General features: G+C 39.9%; 1 protein-coding gene across 25 annotated transcripts in view; it reads left to right on the forward strand.

Moving 5' to 3' along the window:
- GPHN (gephyrin) overlaps positions 1–21504 on the forward strand; it is a 596340-nt gene that overhangs the window by 306497 nt on the left and 268339 nt on the right. For 20 of the 25 annotated variants that reach the window (XM_050953500.1, XM_050953497.1, XM_050953477.1 and 17 more), the window contains one exon: positions 16424–16516. The exons of 2 other annotated variants lie outside the window; for them this stretch is intronic. Coding sequence is in view for 20 of the 23 variants with exons in the window: in XM_050953477.1 (XP_050809434.1) it covers positions 16424–16516 (93 nt within the window). In the remaining 3 variants the exon portion in view is untranslated. Of the gene's footprint in view, positions 1–10804; positions 10898–14313; positions 14349–16423; positions 16517–21504 lie in introns of those variants that run through there. 3 more of the 25 variants (XM_050953490.1, XM_050953488.1, XM_050953501.1) reach the window with 2 other exon arrangements.

A 21504-nucleotide genomic window follows, 5' to 3' on the forward strand; every position in this document is an offset into this window, starting at 1 on the left:
AGCCAGTTACTGATTTTACAAAATTGATTCCTGAATATACTCTAGAGCAGTTTGAAAATCCATTTTGGTCATGAAATGTCAAAATACTAGAAGTACCTGCTGGCAAGAAGTTATCAGACTGTGTGAAGGGGCATGGCCTCACAGAAATTAACAAGGTCCTCTGAGTCAGTTGAACAGCAGAGAGGTGCATGTGCAAGGCTCATTCTACCTGGAGGGAGGGAAGCTTAAAAGGGAAAACCCACCACCAGGGGTGTTGAAACAATTTTTGTACTCGGGGTGCTGAGAGCCATTGAACCAAACTTAAACCCTGTATATAATGGAAACCACTTCAAGACAGGAGGTGTGGCAGCACCCCTGACCCTCCCCTACCCACCTAGCACTTCTAGTTCCAGCACCTATGCCTGCCACAGGAAGAGGGCTGCTCCAGCTCAGCTGATGTAGGCTTGCTGAGAGGGAGACAGCAACAAACCTCACCACTCCAGCAGCTGCAACACTAAGGGCTTGGCTACACTTGCAAATATAGAGCGCTAGGAGTTAAACCGCAGCAGAGAAAACACTGCTGTGTGTTTACACTGTCGGCTGCAAGTGCACTGGTGTGGCCACATTTTCAGCTCTTGCATCACCACAAAGAGCAGTGCATTGTGGTAACTATCCCAGTGTGCAAGTTACTGCAACTTGCTTTTCAAATGAGGGGTAAGAGGGTGGAGTGTGACAGGGAGTGTGTTTTGTGTATGTGGGGGGAGAGACAGTGTGTTTTCGGGGGCAGAGAGTATGTCAGCATGGATGTTTGTAAGTTCAGACAGCAGCAGACACCCTTTTATGCTTCTCATGGAGGTGAATTACCAGGAGTGCTCCAGCTGCAGAGTCCAGCTGCTCTAAGTGCCTTGCCAATGTGGACACTTCAGGAGTTAGGGCTCCCGGGGCTGCTTTAATGAGGTCTAACTTGCAAGTATAGCCAAGCCCTCTGCCTCAGAGCAGTATACCCCATGAGGAGGGGCTTGAGATAGACCATTTAGACTCAGACCAAAGGGCTGACCCAGGAAGGCTGCCTGAGATCCAGGTCACCCTTACTTCTCTCTGTTTCCCTACGGACTCGGCTGTCTCATAAGGGAAGAAAAGAGGGAGAGGACTTTTCTTTTGTTTGTTTGCTCCAAGAATCTCCTTGGGCATCTGCCTGGGCGGTGGGGCGGGGAGAAAGACAGTATAAGGACCTGAAGCAGGGTGTGGATGGGACTTGAAGGGAATGCTGCCTGCCACAAATGGTGGAGAATGCAGACATAACTACATCTGATACAAGGGGTTAAGAAAAAAAAAGCATTAGAGGGAATACAGTTCAGATGCTCCATGCAAGCTGGAACCAGAGCAATGGTGTAAGTGGTTAGCAGAGATACAGCAGCAGCAAGCTGCTCAGCAACAGCAATTCCAACAGCAAATTGCTGCAGCAGTGGACTACCCAGAAACAAGTTCAGACCACAACAACAGCTGCTGAAGAAACTGATGGCCCAGCAGCAGGCATTTCAAAAGGAGATGATGCAACAGATAGTACCAGCCCTATGCCCTCTGGAAGTCCCAGGAGGTCATGTGTCTGCCAAGGAGATTCCTCTGCCAAGGGGATTCCTCTGCCAATATCAGTAAAGCTAATTGAGATGGGTCCGGACGATGACCCTGAAGCCTTCCTATATTTGAGTTATATTTGAGAGGGTGACACTAGCAGCCCAGTGGTCCCCAGGACAGTGGGTTTTGATCCTGGCCCCATACTTTACAAGTCTGGTCCAGGCGACCCTATCATAGCTGGACTTAGAGAGGACAAAAGACTACAAACAAGTAAAGTCCAACATTTTGGATTACTTGAATATTTCTAAGAAAACCCTCCATCAACGGTTTAGAACTGAGAGCTACTCCCAGGGGGCAAGACCCTGGATAGGGTGCAAAGATTGACTGCCAGGCACCTCAGACAACAGGAGCAGAACACAGACCAGAATCCAGCTGCCATCCCATAATCAGGCCCATCCTCACCTAGGAAAGATGCTGGTAGTGCCAGCCCGTTAACATGCTGTGGGCAGACTGGACACACAAAGGGGAAATGTCCTCTTATGGAATGCAAGTTTGCCCAGGGTTGGATGGCAGAAACCCTGGCATGGAAAAAAGACTCCCCCTAAGCTGATGGTCCTGGTGGTGGTCCAAGAGAAGGACTCTTGGACTCTAGTTGTAGTCAGACAGTGGTTCCAGCCAGCAACTACAACTGACAATGGGAGCCCATACTGCAGTGGTAACAGTAGCCTTAGCTGAAAATTGACCTACTCCATAATCATAGACCAAGACTGGCCCTTTTTCTGGCAAGTCATTAGGGCATAAGCATAGATAGCAGGTGAGGATCCAGGCTACAGCCAGATACACAGCTGCCAACACTCTCGGGGAAAGAAGAGGTAATTAGTCGGGACCTGGAAACAATCCTACAGAGCAGGAATTTCATGCAAGAACAGAAGAACAACCCTATACTGAGCCATATATATGAACAACTATAAAAAGTGTGGTAATAGAGCCTCAGCAGGGTGAACAGTACACACATTTTGTGCTCAAGGAACGCTTGTATCAAATTGAAAAGGATCAACAAATGGAGGTGATGAGGGCCCAGTTGCTGGTGCTACACAGGTACCACAGGGTGAAGTTACTACTTGCAAACCATATCCCATGTGCTAGACACCTGGGAAGGAAAAAGACATTGTCTCAAGTATTAGCCAGTTCTACTGGCTAGGTGTGCATACTGAGGTAAGGGAATACTATTCCTCCTGCCCAGAATGTCAGCTAGCCAGCATCAAAGCAGCCCCTATGTCACCCTTGGTCCCTCTTCCCTTGATCAAGACATGCTTTGAAAGAATCAATGTGGAAATTGTCAGACCCCCTAGAAAAAACTGCCTCATGGCATCAATATGTATTAGTGATCCTTAACTATGCAGCCAGGTACCTGGGGGTAGTTCCTCTGCATTGAGTGAAAGCTACAGTGATAGCTCTGGAACTCTTGAAGCTCTTCTAATATGTGGGACTTCCCTGTGAAATATTAGAAGATCAAGGGACCAACTTCCCTTCCAAGGTGATGAGTGAACTGTTCTCCCTTCTGAAGGCCATGTCCCTGATACTTTTGGCATACTACTCACAGATTAAGCAATTTAATAAAATGCTGAAAAGCTTTGTCAGTGACAACCCCAAACAATTGGACCGGCTTCTCCTGTTTGCCATAAGGGAGGGTCTGCAAGCCTCTATGGGGTTCTCTCTGTTAGAATTGCTTTATGGTCATCAACCAGGGGAAATGTTGGACTTGCTATGCATAGGTTGGGAGGAACAAGATGTAAGGTTCTTAAGCACGACCCAATATATCTTGCAATTAAGGGAACAACTCAGAAACATAGAGAAAATTTGAGAATGGTTCAACACACTCAGGAAAGAAATTATAATTGAGAGGCAGAACTAGACTTTCATCCTGTGGCCTGCTGCTACTACCCTCAGCCAAGTCTGATGGCAGGATCTGTTTGAAGTGGTGAGGTAGATCGGGCCAGTGGACTATGAAATAGGACTACCAGAGAGGAGAAAAGGAACCAAGATGTATTATATGAATCTTCTCAAGCCTTAGAAGACGCAGGAGGTCTTGATGATAACAACCTCTCTGCCAGAACCTGATTTAGGACTCCAAGTATCCAGCAGCCAAGAACCAACAATAGTATACCAGGGAGGACTCTACCCTGCACAAGGGAAGCCACTCCTCCAATTCTTCAAGGACTTTGCAGTGTTATTCTCTACCCACTCAGAGAGAATATAGTTGATCCAACAAGATCTGGAGACTACCCTGGGCCAGCTGGTCAGGGAGAGCACTAGGCCGTTGCCACGTTGGATGTGAAATACAGCCTGAGGAGAAATGTGGTCAATGCTGGATATGAGGGTAATTCTGGAATCCAAAAGAGAATGGAGAAGCCCCATAGTTCTTGTTCCCAAACCAGATGATTCTGTTTGGTTCTGCATCAACTTTAGAAAGCTTAATGCCATCCCAAAATTCTATGCCTACCCAATGCCATGGATAGATGAGTTACTAGAGTGACTGGGACCTGCAAAACACCTGAGCACTCTAACCTTAACAAACGAGTATTTGCTGGTCCTTTTATCTCTTTTTTTACAAGAGAAAACAGCTTTCTCCACCCCTTTTGGGCACATCCCCTATTCAAGGCTATACTTCTTTACCTCCACAGAGCTGCCATTACTTTCCAACAGCTTGTGAATAGGATCCTTAGCCCCCACCATGAATATGCTGCGGCCTACATAGACAACACTGTCATCCATAGTTCTCCCTGGGAAGACTACCTATAGCACTTAAAGGCAATATTGAAAGCCCTGCAGGATGTGGAACTTACAGCCAACCCTGCAAAGTGTAAGTTAGCCATAGGTGAAGGAACCTGTGTGGGGTACTGCATAAGAGGCAGCCTGATGAAACTAGTGGTCAACAAGGTACATGCCCTAACATTGTGTCACAACTCTAAGAAGATCTAGTGGGATGAGAAAATGAAGGTGCTTTTAATGAACTGAAAACACGACTATGCTGGGTGCAGGTGCTTCTCAGCCCTAATTTTTTCCAGGAGTTCATACTGCAGATAGATGCCTCGGACATCCAACTTGGCACCGTACTCTCACAAGACTTTGGGAGAAAACACCCATTCCTCTACCTGAGTAGGAAGCTCTTTCCTAGAGAAAAGATTTACTCAGTTATTGAAAAGGAGGCATTAGTAATTAAATAGGCTATGGATTCCCTTAGGTATTACCTGTTGAGTAGCCCGTTCTTCCTGGTCACAGATCACACTCCTCTCTGCTGAATTCACACCATGAAAGACACAAAGCCATGCATAAGGGGATGGTACCCTGCACTACAACCCTGCAGTTTCAGAATACTACACTGGGCAGAAAAGAAGCATGCTAACACTGATTTATTTTCACAGGAGATTGGGAATGGTGACAAACCACCCCAGGATGGCCTGTCCAGTTTAAGGCATGCCCTCTCACTGGTGGAGAGGACACTAATGAGCTCCTTTATGTTTGCTCAGCGCAAACACGGTGCACCTGCAAGGCTTGTTCTGCCTGGGATAGTGGGGATGGGAGCCTAAAGGGAAAACCTGCCACAGAAAGGGGCGGAGAACGGGAAGAGGACTGTTCCACTTCAGACAGCCGACACAAGTTCACTGAGAGAGAGATAGCAGCAAACCTCACCTCTCCTGACGCTGCAAAACCCAAGCTCAGAGCAGTATGCCCCATGAGGAGGGGCTGGAAGTAGACCCCATTTTACTAAGCCCAAAGGGCTGACCCAAGAAGACTGCCTGAGATCTAGGTCATCCTTACCTCTCTTTATTTTCCTATGGACTCTGAGAGAGGACTTCTCTTTTGTTTGTTTGTTCCAGGAACCCCCTTGGACATCCAATGGGGTAGGGGGTGGGAAAGAGAAAGAAAATATAAGGACTTGAAGCAGGGTGTGGATGGAACTTGAGAGGACCCCTGTCCCTTACAGATGTCAGTGACTTTTGCAGATAATTTTATCATTTACAATTTAATGTGATATTACTCTGAAAAGTGACTAAAAAGCATTATTACCTCACCCACCTAAAATGACATTGTCGAGTTTCGTTTTTCTCTTAAGATGAAATCTCATTGACTTCAGTGGGTCCAGATTTCACCTTAATGATTGCTATCAATCAAAAACTATGCTAGAAAAATTTTAAGGAGTATGATTAAGTACTCAAAAGTCAAGAAATAGAAATATAATGGTTGCATGCACAACCTTAAATTGGATCTTTTGTGCATAGTAATTGTAAATGAATTTTAATTACATGATCACAAAATTATTTTAAAAATACAATATAATCTCATACACTTTTCTATAACCTCAGATACAAATATACTATTTATAGTATCTTTAAACACCAGACAGAATTATCAAGTCATTTTTTAAACACATACAATAAGCAAAGTGAATGAGTGAAGGGTGCCTTATCAAGATCCTCACTATGCACCGTTACAAAGATGAATGAGGCAATAATTCATTGCTCTGTAAATATTCATCTTAAAGGAAAGACCAGGTCTGGAAAATTTCATCCTGAAAGTTGCGTCTTTGAAAGTTACAAGAGACTGAAAATAGCACGTGTTGGTCAATTTATAAATTAAAGGGTTTGTTTTTCTAACATTGAGCCATACAAAATCAACCTGGGATCTGAGAGTTAAGTAGGTTCTTTTGTTCTTCTGTATCAGCACCAGTAATAGAGATTCTGGAAGCCTAGTTATGCCATCAGTGATATCTGTGCAACACCACTGTCATAAATAGTGTTAGCTGGTAATTTTTTGACCAAATGGCTTTTCATTGGGAAATGCCAGTTCACTGAAATGAAAATGTTTTGCAGAAACATTTCAGTTCTTCTTATAGTGGCCTCTGCATATTTCCCTTCTTCAGATGCACCAGCTGCATGCAGCTCAAACAGTGGAACTTAAGTTAGCAGAACGTATCGAAGCCTGCACATGTCCTTCTACATCTCCCCTAACTGTTCCAAGTTATTCTAGCAGTATAGCTATAAAAGGGGTAAGGGAGAGAGCATTTCAACTGCCTTGGTTCCTTCCAACTACCAGCTATGATGAACCAGCAACTACTCCAGAAAGAACCTGAATCCCTTCTATAGGGTAGTGACCCATGGTTACTATGTGAGTTTTAAATAGTTTTATATAGAATAGATTTCATAGTTGTAAATATATTTGATATTTTAGTCTTAATATAGCTGTGTTTATCTTCAATACTGACAGAAAAGTTTTCCATGTTGGATCCAGGAAATATTGACTCTGGGAAAAGGGAAGTGTCTTCTAGTAACACTGTTCCAGTGAAGCTGTTTCTATGAAGAAGAGCAGAAAAGTGAAGGAACAAAATTTTTGCCTCCAGCAATGATGCCACCCAGTTGCCCAGCTAGATATTTCAGTAAGTCTTGGAGCACTCGGGAAGTTCCAGAAGACTGGACGAAAGCTAATGTGCCAGGTTTTAAAACGGGTAAACTGGATGACCCAGTAATTACAAGCCTGTCAGCCTGACATTGATCAAAATAATGGAGCAGCTGTTACAAGACTCAGTAAAGAACTAAAGGAAGATAATATAATTAAGGCAACTCAACAGAGGTTTATGGAAAATAGAGCCTCTCGATCTAACTTGATTTTTTTATTAGATTACAAGTTTGGTTGATAAAGGTAATATTGACATAATATATTTAAACTTCTGCAAGGCATTTGACTTAGTACCACATAACATTTTGATTAAAAACTAGAATAATATAAAACTAACATGGCACACATTAAATGGATTAAAAACTGGCTGATAGGTCTCCAAATGTAACTATTAACAGGGGACCATAATCAAGTGGGTCTTTTTCCAGTGGTGGCCTTCAGGGTTTGGTTCTTGGCTATGAATTATTTAACATTTTTATCAATGGAAGGAGACATAAAATCATCACTGATTAAGTTTGCTGATGACCCCACCACGATCAGTGATCCAATATTATTAACCAGTCAAAGTGAAAAATCTCTGGCAATTCACCAAGAATCATTTTCAGATGATGAAGAGCAAGTAGTCATTCAGGAATTCCCAGAATTAGATCCTGAAATTGATGTGGTAAACATCACCAGACAGGAATGCGGGGATTTCTTCAGCCACTTCTCTTTTGCAGGATACCGTAGCTTTCCAAGAGCTAAAGCAGAGAATGGCTGCTACTTTGAAGCTACTTACCTCCACTGAGGAGGTAACAGCCCACCCAATTTTTGACAACTTGGGTAATCAATCTTCAGGTAGACTATCATTACCATTCATGGGTGACTTCTACAACATAAAAGATCAATCTGGGCAAATCATTCTTCAGTCCAACCTGATCCAAAAAAGTGGAAAAACTGTATCAAAAAGAGTTTTGATATTTTCATACACACCCATCATCTAGTTCTTCAGTAGCCAAACACAAGTTACTGGGCTTGATGCAGGGGAAACTCGGTAAAATCTATAGTCTATATTATACAAGAGGTCAGATTAGATGACCTACTGATCCCTTCTGCCCTTAAAATCTGTGAATCTATTAATGTAAATATAGGTGTGAAAGCAGGTTGGTGACTTATAATCAGGAAGAAGAGGAGCAAAGAATGTAGGAAGATATCTTTGCATTGGTGAAATCAGCAACTTGAACATGAGAAAATTCTACCACAGATGAGTTGCGAAGTCCTAAGTAACCAATATAAAACTGAAATCAGTTCAGCTCTGGACAGTGAATGGATAGGAACCCCAGGAAGTCATTTCAGGTTATGAAGGGAGCAAAGTGAATTGTTATCTGATGACTAAGCACAAAGAGAAAATTATGTAAAAAAGCCAGAAAGCATGACTAATGAACATGTGCCAATTAAATATTAAACTGATCTATATCATGCATATACATCAAGAGCCTTTGGAATAGGGAATTTTCTCAAAAAGCAGAATACATTTAGCAGTGATGCTCACAGGAGTTCCGTATGCCATTGATCAAAACTGAGCTGTAGAAAAGTATCAACAGTTTCTTGAAATGCCATTGAAAAAAGAGAAAAAAAATTGTACTCTAGATGTAGGAGAAATCAAAGAAATCAAGCAGTATGTTCAAAAGGAGTAAGAGGTGAGGTGGAAATAAAATGGAATGGTAGACCTTAGACACACAACTTAGCTACTGAAGTGGAGGAAGCAGCCCTAAGAAATGGACTAATAAAATTATACACCAGTTCTGAGCTGAGGCGTAAAAGGACAACTGGGTAGATGCTTTATTTCTGTGTAACACAAATATATAGCAACAATTAGTGATTCAAGCACTTCAGTGAAGTACTAAACAGGTCAGAAGCACAATTGTGATTTGATTTTCTGGAGTGAAAATTAGTCTAGAGGAATTAAACATAAACCACATTTCTCTTTGCCTGACCCTTCCACCACAGAAGCAGGGGAAAGATGAGTATTAAAAATAGATTTGTTATTCATAATTTTTACAAAGGACAAAGATTTTTATTGGATTCATTTTTCTACATATGCTGCAGTTTTTGAATGTAATAGTCATTTTTACAATTATGTTTCCAGAGCAAAATCCTTCCACTAGTATGAAAAATCATAATTGCTTTGATTTCTAAGAAACAACATTGATTTACATAATATGTGAATTTACCCCCTCATTTGTAGTTTGTATGGAACATCTGAATTGTAAACAAAGTCAAACAACATAAATGAAAGATGTACAAATATTATTCCAAGGAGTCTTGTTTGTTTGAGGTTTATAACATTTTTTTTATAGCTCCACTAAAGAGTTCTACCAAATACCATGTTCCTGACCTGGAGGGACTATAGTCTGAAAACACAGCAGGTACAATTCTATGCAGGGCAGGCAAAAAGGAGGCTGTAAGTCTCTTTGTCTCTCCTGCCCTTAGTTGCACTGCAGATTGAGAATCTTGTTTTCAGGTGATTACAACTTTTTAAAAATATTATTGGGGGGGCTATAATTTTAAATTGGAAATACTATTCTGAATAATTTTTAGAGATTTCTAAAATGGATTTCTTGTTTTTCTCACTCTCTAAGGTCTCAGCAGTGGGCTTGGTACTAAAGGAGCCTACGTTTATAGGCAGAGGGATATTAAAAGTAGTACCAGTAAAATCACCAGTTTGGGGGGAAGGGTTAAAGTGCTTCTTGGATGAGAATTTCCAGTTCTCAGTGTTCCAGGGTTAGCTGGCTAAACCCTAGTGTTCTGTGAGTGTATAAAGACAGCTGCAGCGGCACGGGAGCCAGCAAACAGAGCTATAAACAGGGGCGTTTGAGTGGGAGTTTGCAAGGGAAGTTTGGGGGGAAGATTAAGAGGCAGGCAGAGGAACAGACAGGCTAGTGAAAGGAGTGTGTGGTGTTCTGGCAGTGTTTTGGTGCTCGTTGGGGGTTTGTTTTGCTGTGGGTGGTGGTGGTGTGCTTTGGTTTGTGTTTCTTGGATTTACAGGATTTAGGTGGGAAGTAAGAAAGGATACAGCCGTGGGTAGGAGAATGGACATAAGGAGGAAGGGTAGTGTAAATACCAGGATAATAGGTGAGAATGTGCTAATAAAGTTTTTGGATGACACAAAGCTGGGAGGTATTGCCAATACAGAGAAGGACCAGGATGACCTTGTAAACTGGAGTAATAGTAATAGGATGAAATTTAATAGTGAAAAGTGCAAGGTCATACATTTAGGGATTAATAACAAGAATTTTTATTATAAGTTGGGGACGAATCAGTTGAAAGTAACAGAGGAGGAGAAGAACCTCGGAGTATTGATTGATCACAGGATGACTGAGCCGCCAGTGTGATATGGCCATGAAGAAAGCTAATGTGGTCTTGGGATGCATCAGGTGAGGTATTTCCAGAAGAGATAAGGAGGTGTTAGTACCGTTATACAAAGCACTGGTGAGTCCTCATCTGGAATACTGTGTGCAGTTCTGGTCTCCCATGTTTAAGAAGGATGAATTCAAACTGGAACAGGTGCGCAGAAGGGCTACTAGGATGGTCCAAGGAATGGAAAACCTGTCTTATGAAAGGAGACTTAAAGAGCTTGGCATGTTTAGCCTAACCAAAAGAGGGCTGGGGAGATATGATTGCTCTCTATAAATATATCAGAGGAATAAATATCAGGGAGAGTGAGAAATTATTTAAGCTCAGTATCAGTGTGAACACAAGAACTAATGGATATAAACTGGCCATCAGGAAGTTTAGACTTGAAGTTAGACGAAGGTTTCAACCCTCAGAGGAGTGAAGTTCTGGAACAGCCTTCCAAGGGCAGCAGTGGGAGCAAAAGACATATCTGACTTCAAGACTAATCTTGGTAAGTTTATGGAGTGGATGGTATGATGGGATAGCCTAATTTTGGCAATTAATTGATCTTTGTCAATTAGCGGTAAATAGTCGAAATGGCCTGTGATGGGATGTTAGATGGGGTGGGATCTAAGTTACTACAGAGAATTCTTACCAGGGTGTCTGGCTGGCGAGTCTTGCCCACATGCTCAGAGTTTAGCTGATCACCATATCTGAGATCAGGAAGGAATTTTCCTCCAGGGCAGATTGGCAGAGGCCCTGGGAGGTTTTTGCCTTCCTCTGCAGTGTGGGGCATAGGTCACTTACTGGAGGATTCTCTGCACCTTGAAGTCTTGAAACCACGATTTGAGGACTTCAGTAGCTCAGACATATGTTAGGGGTTTGATACAGGAGTGGGTGGGTGAGATTCTGTTGCCTGCATTGTGCAGGAGGTCAGACCAGACAATCATAATGGTCCCTTCTGACTTTAAAGTCTATGATTCTGTGAAGTGTTTTTACTGTAATTTGGATGAACACATAATTACAACCTGTTATCGTTTCTCTCAGTATTTTGGAAATGAGAAAATAAATACATTTAATATCAACATAGGATAAATTTCCTTGTGGTTTTAAAGATCTATGTGGTCCAATTAAAGCTTCTAAAGTAGAATGAAATTCTGGTTTACTGCCTGATATAAAGGAACTGATTTTTCTTTAGTGTAGGCAGTAGTTAAGAATTATAACTGTACCTCAGCATATTTATGGAACAGCTATAGTATCTAGTTACTTACTGTTTAGTTTATATAAAGAACAGCTTTTAAAAAAATATTTATCTTTGGCTACATTGTATGATGTCACATTAAATGTATTATTTTCTTTTTTAGCAATGCCTTAAAATGTGGTCAGTGGCTATGCCTACACTTGGAACTGGAGGTGTGATTCTCAGCTTGAATAGAGATACACACACTATATCTCATTGAGCTAACAGGCTAAAATTAGAAGTGTAATCACTATATCAGTGGGCAGTGGTGAATGGTAGTATGGGCTAGCCACCTTGATTACAAACCTACCTAGATCCTGTGGGTACATACTTGAGTGGCTACCTAGTGCTACTGCTCACCTCTGTATATACTACCGTGGATATACTATTATTTTTAGCACTCTTGCTGTCATTGGGTTAGCATATGTTTACTTAAACTGAGAATCATATCCCCAGCTCCAAGTATAGACATAGCTAATGTGTCACTGAATGATGGCAAAACTGAAGCACATGAAATATGTATTCTATAAAGCTGATTTTAGTTGGCAGGTTTTCTTTTGTCTAAATAAGATGATGAAATGGAGATGCTGTGTTAAGAAAACTAATATAAACTCCTCTTCCTCCTATTCTGATACTGACAGATTTTGCTCATGATAGACTTTTTTTGAAAACGTGCAGTACAAAACTTGTCAAAAAAAACATTACTCCACTGAAGGCCTGTTGAGTCATCATATGAGACTTAATACTACTGAAAGTAATTGAGACAAATACTGTTGCTAGGTGATAAAGAAGCTCTGACAAAATGCCATCTATTTTTTAAAATCCAAATTGTTCCTATCTGTTTTGCTGATGAACATCTTAGATTATTAAAATTTAAGGAATTTTTAAGGTTTAATCTGCTGTCACTATTGATTTTCTGGGCTTTTTTTTTCCGGGGGGCGGGGGGGCGAAGAGACGGACGACACTTCACTCAGTTTGGACAATCAAGTTTCGTAACTGCCCAGTTATGTGCTGCTCCATGTGTGACATGTTATGCACATTATTTAATGTTCTTATATGGAAATAATTTGCATATAACTATAAACTTCTGCTTAAAAAAAGATCAGTCTGTCTAACCAACAGTGCAGATGGCTCCAACATGAAAAACAGAATTCATAGGAGTGATTCTGGACTCCATGATAGTGATGTCTTATCTGTCTTCAGAAAGATTTCAAGCCATTCTGGATCTAGACTCCAGAACATCAATTAGAGTGTGCTACAGACTGCTAGGCCACATGGCATCATGCACCTCCATGACTCAGCATGCCAAACCTCATATGTGCTGCATGGAAGGGTGGTTGAACGCTGTATATCAGCCAAGTAGACATCAACTGGAAATGCTAGTTCATATTCTACCATTAATATTATCGTTAAAGTGTGGCTAGACCCCACAAAAGTTTGCAGTAGATTCCATTCTCCTACACACACTTCCATCTAAGACTGGAGATGAATGCTATTTGAATGCAAATACAAGGGTTATGGACTGCTCAAGAGGAAACGCTTCACATAAAGATCCTGGATTTAAAAGCCATTTATTAAACATGCTCAGTTTTCCTCCCAGCCATCAAGGGTCTTACTATACAAGTCATAATGAATAGCACTACGATCATGTCTTATATAAATAATCAGGATGACGCAAAATCTACTCCACCATGTCAAGAGGCTGTATGACTTTGGAACTTCTGCATCCACCATGAGGGCAACTGAGGGAAGTTCATCTGCCAGGAATACAGAACATACTGATAGATGACTTTGGCAGAGAAATTGTAGATGACCACAAGTGGTCCATATATGACAGTGATTCTGTAAACTATATTCCTCAAGTGGAGTCTCCTGACCATAGACCTGTTTGCTAACAGAGAGAACTAGAAGTGTCTTCGCTTGTGCTTCAGAAAGGGTCAGAGCCATCTGTTTTCAATGCATTCCTGATTGCATGGTCCTTAGGCCTTCTGTTACACATATCCCCTGATTCCGTTAATACCCAGGATTCTCAGAAAGCTCAAGCAGGAATCTGACAAAATGATCATGATAGCCCCAGCCTGTCCAAGGCAATTTTGGTACCTATATCTCTGAAATCTCTCCATTCAATCTCTGATACACTTATCTCTAAAACCAGACCTGGTACATCAGAATTGTGGCCAAGTCTTGCATTCTGATACATACACTCTTCATCTCACAGCATGAACACTAGCTGACTGGTTTTATCAGAAAGAATATGTTCCTCTGGGGTTAAAAACATTCTCATTCACAGCAAAAAGGATTCCAACAGACACATTTATTCTCCAGAATGGAAGAAGTTTTCAATATGGGGATGAAGTAGCCTTGTACAACCTCCCAATTACCTTAGTTGTAAAACAAGAGAAATCATAGTTGCCTGCCTCATGGCCTAGATCAGTAATAAGGGTTGTGAGCTGCACAGAAATATTAACAGCACTTAATCAAAGAGATTAGATCATATTCTGTGGTCTCCTGGCTGCCAGTCTAATGTATCTGCCAAAGGGTATTGTGTAAGAGAGTCTCTCTCTGTCTCTATTTTACCTGAGATGAGGGCAGGTTTGACAGATCTGCCAAATGCAAGGATCATGCATGGGGAATGACACTTTGCAGGTCTGAAACTAGATTGTTCACTTTCACTCTCTGATTTTCAGGAAAATCCATGACAATTAGAGCTGTGAAGAGAAAGGTAATTCCATTTTCTGGAGGATTTAATTCTTTTTTAATTTGGTTTCCTTCTGATTTGGAATGGTATCAGAGGCAGTCCACATGGCAGGCTACCTCAGACCCTGGAAACTGTAGAGTTACCAACTTTGAGGCAGTCTGCATGGCTGCTGAGGAACTGGTCAGATGATCTGGCAGAAAACCAGGTAGGTGGGATCCATTGGACCCTTACCTGGGTTCTACTGGAACTCTGGTGAAATCAAAATATCTGTGCAAAATTTTTCAATTTTGAGAAATAGGCAAATTTTGATGAGAAAATGTTTTGCTGAACTTTTCCAGTCAGCTCTAATAGTAATATTGTATTTGGGTTTCCAGTATTACAGGGAAAGGTTCAAATGAAACTATTTTCATTTAATTGGGGGAAAAGAAGTTTCATGAAAAAAAACCATAGGATTTGTAAAATCTTTTTTAATAAAGTTATATTAAACATATATCTGGGGCTTTAGCTAAATTGATGGCATTCTTTCAAAACATTATGGTTTGTTTCATGACCATCAATACTCTTTTAGCCTTTTTCAAAGTCAAGACAGTATTCACATCTAATCTCATGTTTCAAGTCATCACCGTATCTGTCGCCAGCAGTCACAAAAAATAGTTCTTCCTTTCCCCATATAACATTATAGAAAAATGACAATGCATTCACTTTTTTCTGAATTATCAAGTCCAACTTCTAGGGTAGGGATATCTGACTAAATGAAATGCTAGTCTGAATAGTTTCTAGATACTATGATAATGGACACATTAGACATACTGAAGATAAATAGATGCATAACGTTATGAGGGGGGAGTATTTTGCCACTTCTTGCATAGAAGTCTGATGTGATTACTGTAGCAGCATCTGGATTTATTACTAAGTACTGGCCCCCCAGTCCAACTTAATTTGAGAAGAAATATCTGAATAATATTTGTTAACAAATAAAACCATCTCTGCTGGCCTAGAAATTCACTTTAAAAAACTACACTAACAAGTTTTATTAAAGGGACAATATGAACCTATAAAGACCAGTTTAGAAGGGAACACCCCATGAGAACATGTCATGTAATACCTCGTTCTAAGAAGACACCATGTTAAAGGCTTCATTTTGCTCCCTGCTGTGCCTGTTGTAGGTTTTGAAGGATATACAGTATGGTCATGCCTGAACCATTTCCTGCCTATATTGAGTTTGTGGTACAGTCCATGTGTTGGTTTGAAATGCAGTTTTGATAGAAAATACAAATTCTGTTTTATTTGAATGAAATTTACATCCAGTGCTAAAAGTCACTATTGAATTTTCATCATGGAGCTATGAGTTTTCTCAGTCCGGTCTTGGAACCATACTGGGTCCTTGAAAGTGCTGATATGTAGTAGGGAGCAGAGAAGAGGTGAGTGAGAAGCAGTGATCACCTTTTTGCTGCTGTTTTAGGCATACAGCATTCACTTAATTTGTATTCTTGACTCTTTCAACCGAGAAGCTTACAGCAGTGTTGCTCCGATAATCATCAGGCCATTCCAGTTGAAATTAGAGCATGGAAACTACATTCACTGCGAGGAATAGTATATTGACATATGCTGGGGAATTTAGGCACAGATCCTCAAAGGTATCTAGATTCCTAACTTCTATTGAATCAATGGACGTTGAGAGCCTATAAATACCTTTGAGGTCTATGTGTGTATTCAGACCTATGTTGAAATATGTGTGTGTAGTTCAGTATTGTAATGAGAAGTTATTAAAGTGTTAAAATTTTAAAAAATTATTTTCGTTTGGGACTCGGGAAGAATTCTCAATTTTCATTGAGAATCAATATCAATTTTCATTTCCAAAACACATTGGTATTGGTGCCCAAATTACTCTGTCATATATTGGTCATAAACTCAAAAAGAGAGAGAGAGAAAAGTATTCGTATAAATTGTCATGTGGAACGTCTTTAAAATTCTCTTCATTGAATATATGAAGCTGAGTTTAATTATTGGTATTTGAAGATTTTTAAGTCTTAGGCATTTTTCAGATTTCTGTATTAACATTCTATGCCAAATCTGACAGTGCTGATATTCTCTTTCAGGAGACTCTGATAGACTGGTGTGATGAAAAGGAACTTAACTTGATTTTGACAACTGGAGGAACAGGGTTTGCACCACGAGACGTCACTCCAGAGGTGAGATATCCTGGATGCACAACAGTCTGCCCTTTAGCACATAAACTTCCTGACTTCTAGAAATTTCCTTCATTGACCTGATTGTGTAGTATCTCTGATTGACACTATGCCTGCTCCGCTGTGCTGAGAAGGGAGAGGTGGAAGGAATCTGCACCAGGTAAAAAGCTGGCACCGTTTCCTTCTCTCCTGGAGCAAGTGGGGAATCAGGAACTATACTATGACATTCACGATGTGGTTTCTCTTCTACTCCCAGGAGAGCGCAACTACATACTGGCTCTTGCTTGGGGCTTATGGTAAAACCACAGTCTACTACAGTGTTTTGAATCATACAATATAATTCCCAGACAGATATGGAGATTAAAATAGAGTTAGGGTTGAGAATATAGTTCAGTAATTTAAATGGAAAAACATTACAGAGAAGTGGTAATTGTCTCCAGACCAAGCATTACAAACCCAAGAAATTCAGAGTTAAGGCTACATTTAAAAGACATCCAAATACGTTAAGGTAAGAAAGTCACAACAAAGGCAACAAAAAAACCCTTTAACTCTGCATTCTAGTGACACCATGCAATAACTATATGATTATGATTAAGGTATTTTAGTGTTAGAGTTAAATTAACCTGATATTTTTAATCACTGGTGGCTGGGGGCGAGGGGAAGAGGTTGCACTTTTTCCCTTCACAGTGTCACTAGAGAACAGAGTAAAGGTTGCTTAAGTGCCTTAAATATGTAATTCTGTAATTTAGCATGTTTGGATTTCTTTTAAGTGATAACTTAACTCTGAATTTCCTGGGTTTGTAACACTTGACTTTGGATTGATTGTAACATCTCCAGATTGCTTTTTACTCTTAAATAGATGTTAAGTACTGTCAACCTCAACTCCATCTTAACATAGTTGTTTGTCTGGAAATTTCCTTTTTTTTTTTTTTTTTTTTTAGGTAAAGGTCATTAAAAATGTCAGAAAACTAAACAAGAAACCCAAAGAAAATGTTATGTGATATTTCTGAAGATTCAAAGATATGTAGTATCAACTTAAATATATTCTTAAAACTTTTAAGGCAGATTCACTGGGACATGAGAGCACTGCAAAGCAACCAGAGCGTGCTGGCCAGTTACACCTGCTTTGCATTGTCAGAGCACCACAAAGTAGCCAAAATGTACAGGTGAATCTGGCCATCATTTTGCAATTGACTTATCAGTTTAGAGGACTGTATTACAGATAACAACTCTTTGTGAAAGGATGGGCAGGGGAGAGCCCAGTTCCAGGTTCTGATATTGCTGAACTTTAAGGGCTTAACTTCTGCTTCTGCCTAGTTCCCTAGGCAATACTGCCTTGGTGCACAGTGGAGTAGAGGCAGCAGAGTCACATGGAGCCTTTCAAGCAATGTCGCCAACAATGAGATATGGAACCTCAAAGGGCAGTGGCAGTTGTGCCAAGTAATCTACCAATGAAAACTCTTCACACAAATGTGCAGTCTCCCTCATACCACAGAGTCATTAAAGCCAAAAGAATTATTACATTTAAATTAGTTATAGAATGGCAATGACGATTGAGTTACGCTGAGGCCACAATGGCCCTTTATCAGAGATGTTGAACTGACTGTCCCTGATCCTATATAATCATGACAGCTAGATACAAAAATAATTAACAATTTAGAATGATTGCAACCTAATTTCTTCTAATATAACTTATTCACAAGATTTCATTTGATTATAACTATATGGAAAGTTTTAAGTGTCTGCATTATTGTTATTAAAAATCATTTGGGAAAAAATCAATAACGATAAATAAAAAGTACTCCATTTAGGAAGGAACAATCAATTGCACACATACAAAATGGGAAATGACTGCTTAGGAAGGAGTACTGCAGAAGGGGATCTGGAGGTCATAATGGATCACAAGATAAATATGAGTCAACAGGGTAAGACAGTTGCAAATAAAAGCAAACATTCTGGGATGTATTAACAGGAGTGTTGTAAGTAAGACACGAGAAGTATTCTTCTGCTGTACTCTGTGTTGATTAGGCCTCAACTTGAGTATTGTGTCCAGTTCTGGGTGCCACATTTCAGGAAAGATGTGGAGAAACTGAAGAAAGTCCAGAAAAGTGCAACAAAAATGTTTAAAGATCTAGAAAACATGACCCAGGAGGGAAGATCAAAAAATTAGAGTTGCTTAATCTGGAGACAAGAAGATTGAAAGGGGACATGATAACAGTATTCAAATACATAAAAGGTTGTTACAAGGAGGAGGGAGAAAAATTGTTCTCCTTAACCTCTGAGAATAGGACAAAAAGCAATGGACTTGAATTGCAGCAAGGGCAGTTTAGGCTGGGCATTAGGAAAAATCAACTAATATCAGAATGGTTAAGCACTGGAATAAGTTGCCACGGGGGGTTGTGGAATCTCCATCACTGGAGATTTTTAAGAGCAGGTTAGATATACCTCTATCAGGAATGATCTAGATAATACTTAGTCCTGGCCATGAGTGCAGAGTACTGGGCTCGGTGATCTCTCGAGGTCCCTTTCTTTCCTATGATTCCGTGAGTCTATGAAAAAAGAAAAGACTGCCTTACATTTCTCAAAGGGCCCAGTTTTTAATTAATTTTAACACAGACTAACATTTATTTACTCCATGCATCTGAAGAAGTGAGTTTTTTTACCCATGAAAGCTTATGCCCAAATAAATCTGTTAGTCTTTAAGGTGCCCCCGGACTCCTTGTTGTTTTAGTGGATACAAACTAACATGGCTACCCCCGATACTTAACATTTACGTATAAATTCTCAGAAAATTATATACTCAAAGAGAAAGAGCTGTAAATTTGGGAAGGATACATTGTATTTTTCATATATAACAAAAAGGCGGAATCCCTACTTTAATTGCAAAATGAAACTGCCTTAACTATGAAATTGTGGCCATCACCTCCATAATATTGTCGTTTCTAAGGGTTCATTTTAGCAAATGTTGAAGGGAAAAAACCCTGTCTGTTGGCATTTAAGTGACATCAGCATGTTTAAAAAAAAGAGTACTTAGCCCCAGAATGAATTATTTTCCTTTGAAGATAACTGGAAGGCAGATGCATAATAGAAAAACCAGTTGTTAAGATGTATTTAATTTTGTAAATAAATCTCAACTAAATTAAAATAATTTTACTAGGATATTGGAGTTATTAAAAATAAAAGTTTGTGACATAGGAAATTCATAATTAAGGTTCGCAAACAACCTTTACTGTGACATTGTATCCCACCTATGTTCCATATATTTTTTGGAGCAGTATCTTAATCACATCAGGTCATTGCAATTATCAGAGGTAACCCAATCAATATATATTTTGAAGGATGAAGATTGTGCTCATTGCCTTATAAGGAATAATGGCTGTGAGACAGTAATTATGGACTGCATATGGAGAGATCAGAAGTTAGATGTTTCTTACTGCCGCTGGGTGGTTAAATTTGAAGCAGTCTGTCTTTGTAGGTGATCCTGAATGGTGATGGTGAGGGTGGTAGTTCCTTATCTACAGCCTGGTAGTTGATGATATTTCCAATATGAACTGGAGCCAAAAGCCAGGAATTTCATTGCTGAGATAATCATATAACTCTGGTTGTTGATATCTTTATTGCGGTCACTGGGATACTAGGGTTTGAGTGCATATTAGAAATGTGGTGTGAAATTGTTATTTGGCTTTATGGTGGCTTGGTGTCAGGTGATGGTTGAGAGTTAAGGTTATTTGTGGAACCTCAGTTTTACATTTCCAGCCTTGTAATCCCTTTTTTCTAGAACTGCAAGATAGTAATGTTTTTATTTAATTGATATGCAGATAGAATCTTAACAGAAAGTTAATGATATTTTGCCTTAGACTTTTTAGAAATCATTTTAAAACATTGATGTGATAATTTGTTGTAGGTCATTATAGTTCATTCCGATATAAAAACATATTTTGCTTATGGCAATCAAATAACTTAAGGTTAAAAGTGCTAGTATAGACTTATCCTCTATGTACTCCCCCCACCTCATACCTTCTTTGTCATATACTATCTTGCAAAATACACCTAAAATAGCAAATATACATGTTCCTGCATACCTTAAAAAAAAGACAAAATTTTCCTGCCTCTCTCCAAAATTTCTCACTCGCTGTAGCCAACCATTCCACTCTCTGTGAATGTCCCTCTTGTGATTGATCCACAGGCTACCCTTATATATGATAGCTGGTCACATGACTGTCACTTGGCCCTTAGGGAGCAACAGTTAACCAGATCCCCCAACAAAGTACATCCCTCCTCATGCCTGCCCTTAAAGGGCCCAAGCCTGCAAACATGGTCACTTTGCCGCAAATGATTACTACCTTAAAGGGCACAGACAATCCTGTTACAAAGAGTAATCCTAATGCGTACAGTACCCTGTTATAGCCCATCAGTAATTATCAGTACTGGTAGACAGTTTTCAATCAATATGAATAGATTTTTATCCAAGCCAATTTTCTGGGTTTTTTTAATTAAATTGAATTAGGAGTATGAGATACTGATCAAAAATTTTATACATACTGTATCAAAAATCCAAATATGATATGTATACTGTGTTCCTTTAGCCCACCAATTTTGCAATTCTTTTTAAAAAATTGTAAGGCAAGATTTTTTTATGGGGAACTGATAGTGACTCCTATATTTAGGTTATTTAATACTTTTCATGATAAAGAATTCTTGCTAATGTCTTTTGCTCCATTCTTTGCAGCAAACCTTTGCTATTTGGTATTTTCTCAGGCTAAAGAAGTGCCTTTTCTTTGTCCTGTGAAACTCCAGTCAGATTTAGCTAAATTGTTAAGCTTAAAAATCGCAATTTCCCTTCTCTTATTTATGTTCCTCAGAAGAATTTTGGCAGCATTCCAGAATCACTGAACGTCTAAAAAACTTTGCCCTGCTGCCATCAGAGCAGCAGCAGACACTGCACTGGGGACACCTATGAGCTCCAAAGCAGCTGTAGCAGGATATGGGAT

The sequence above is a fragment of the Gopherus flavomarginatus genome, chromosome 5, assembly GCF_025201925.1.
Source record: "Gopherus flavomarginatus isolate rGopFla2 chromosome 5, rGopFla2.mat.asm, whole genome shotgun sequence".
NCBI lineage: Eukaryota > Metazoa > Chordata > Testudines > Testudinidae > Gopherus > Gopherus flavomarginatus.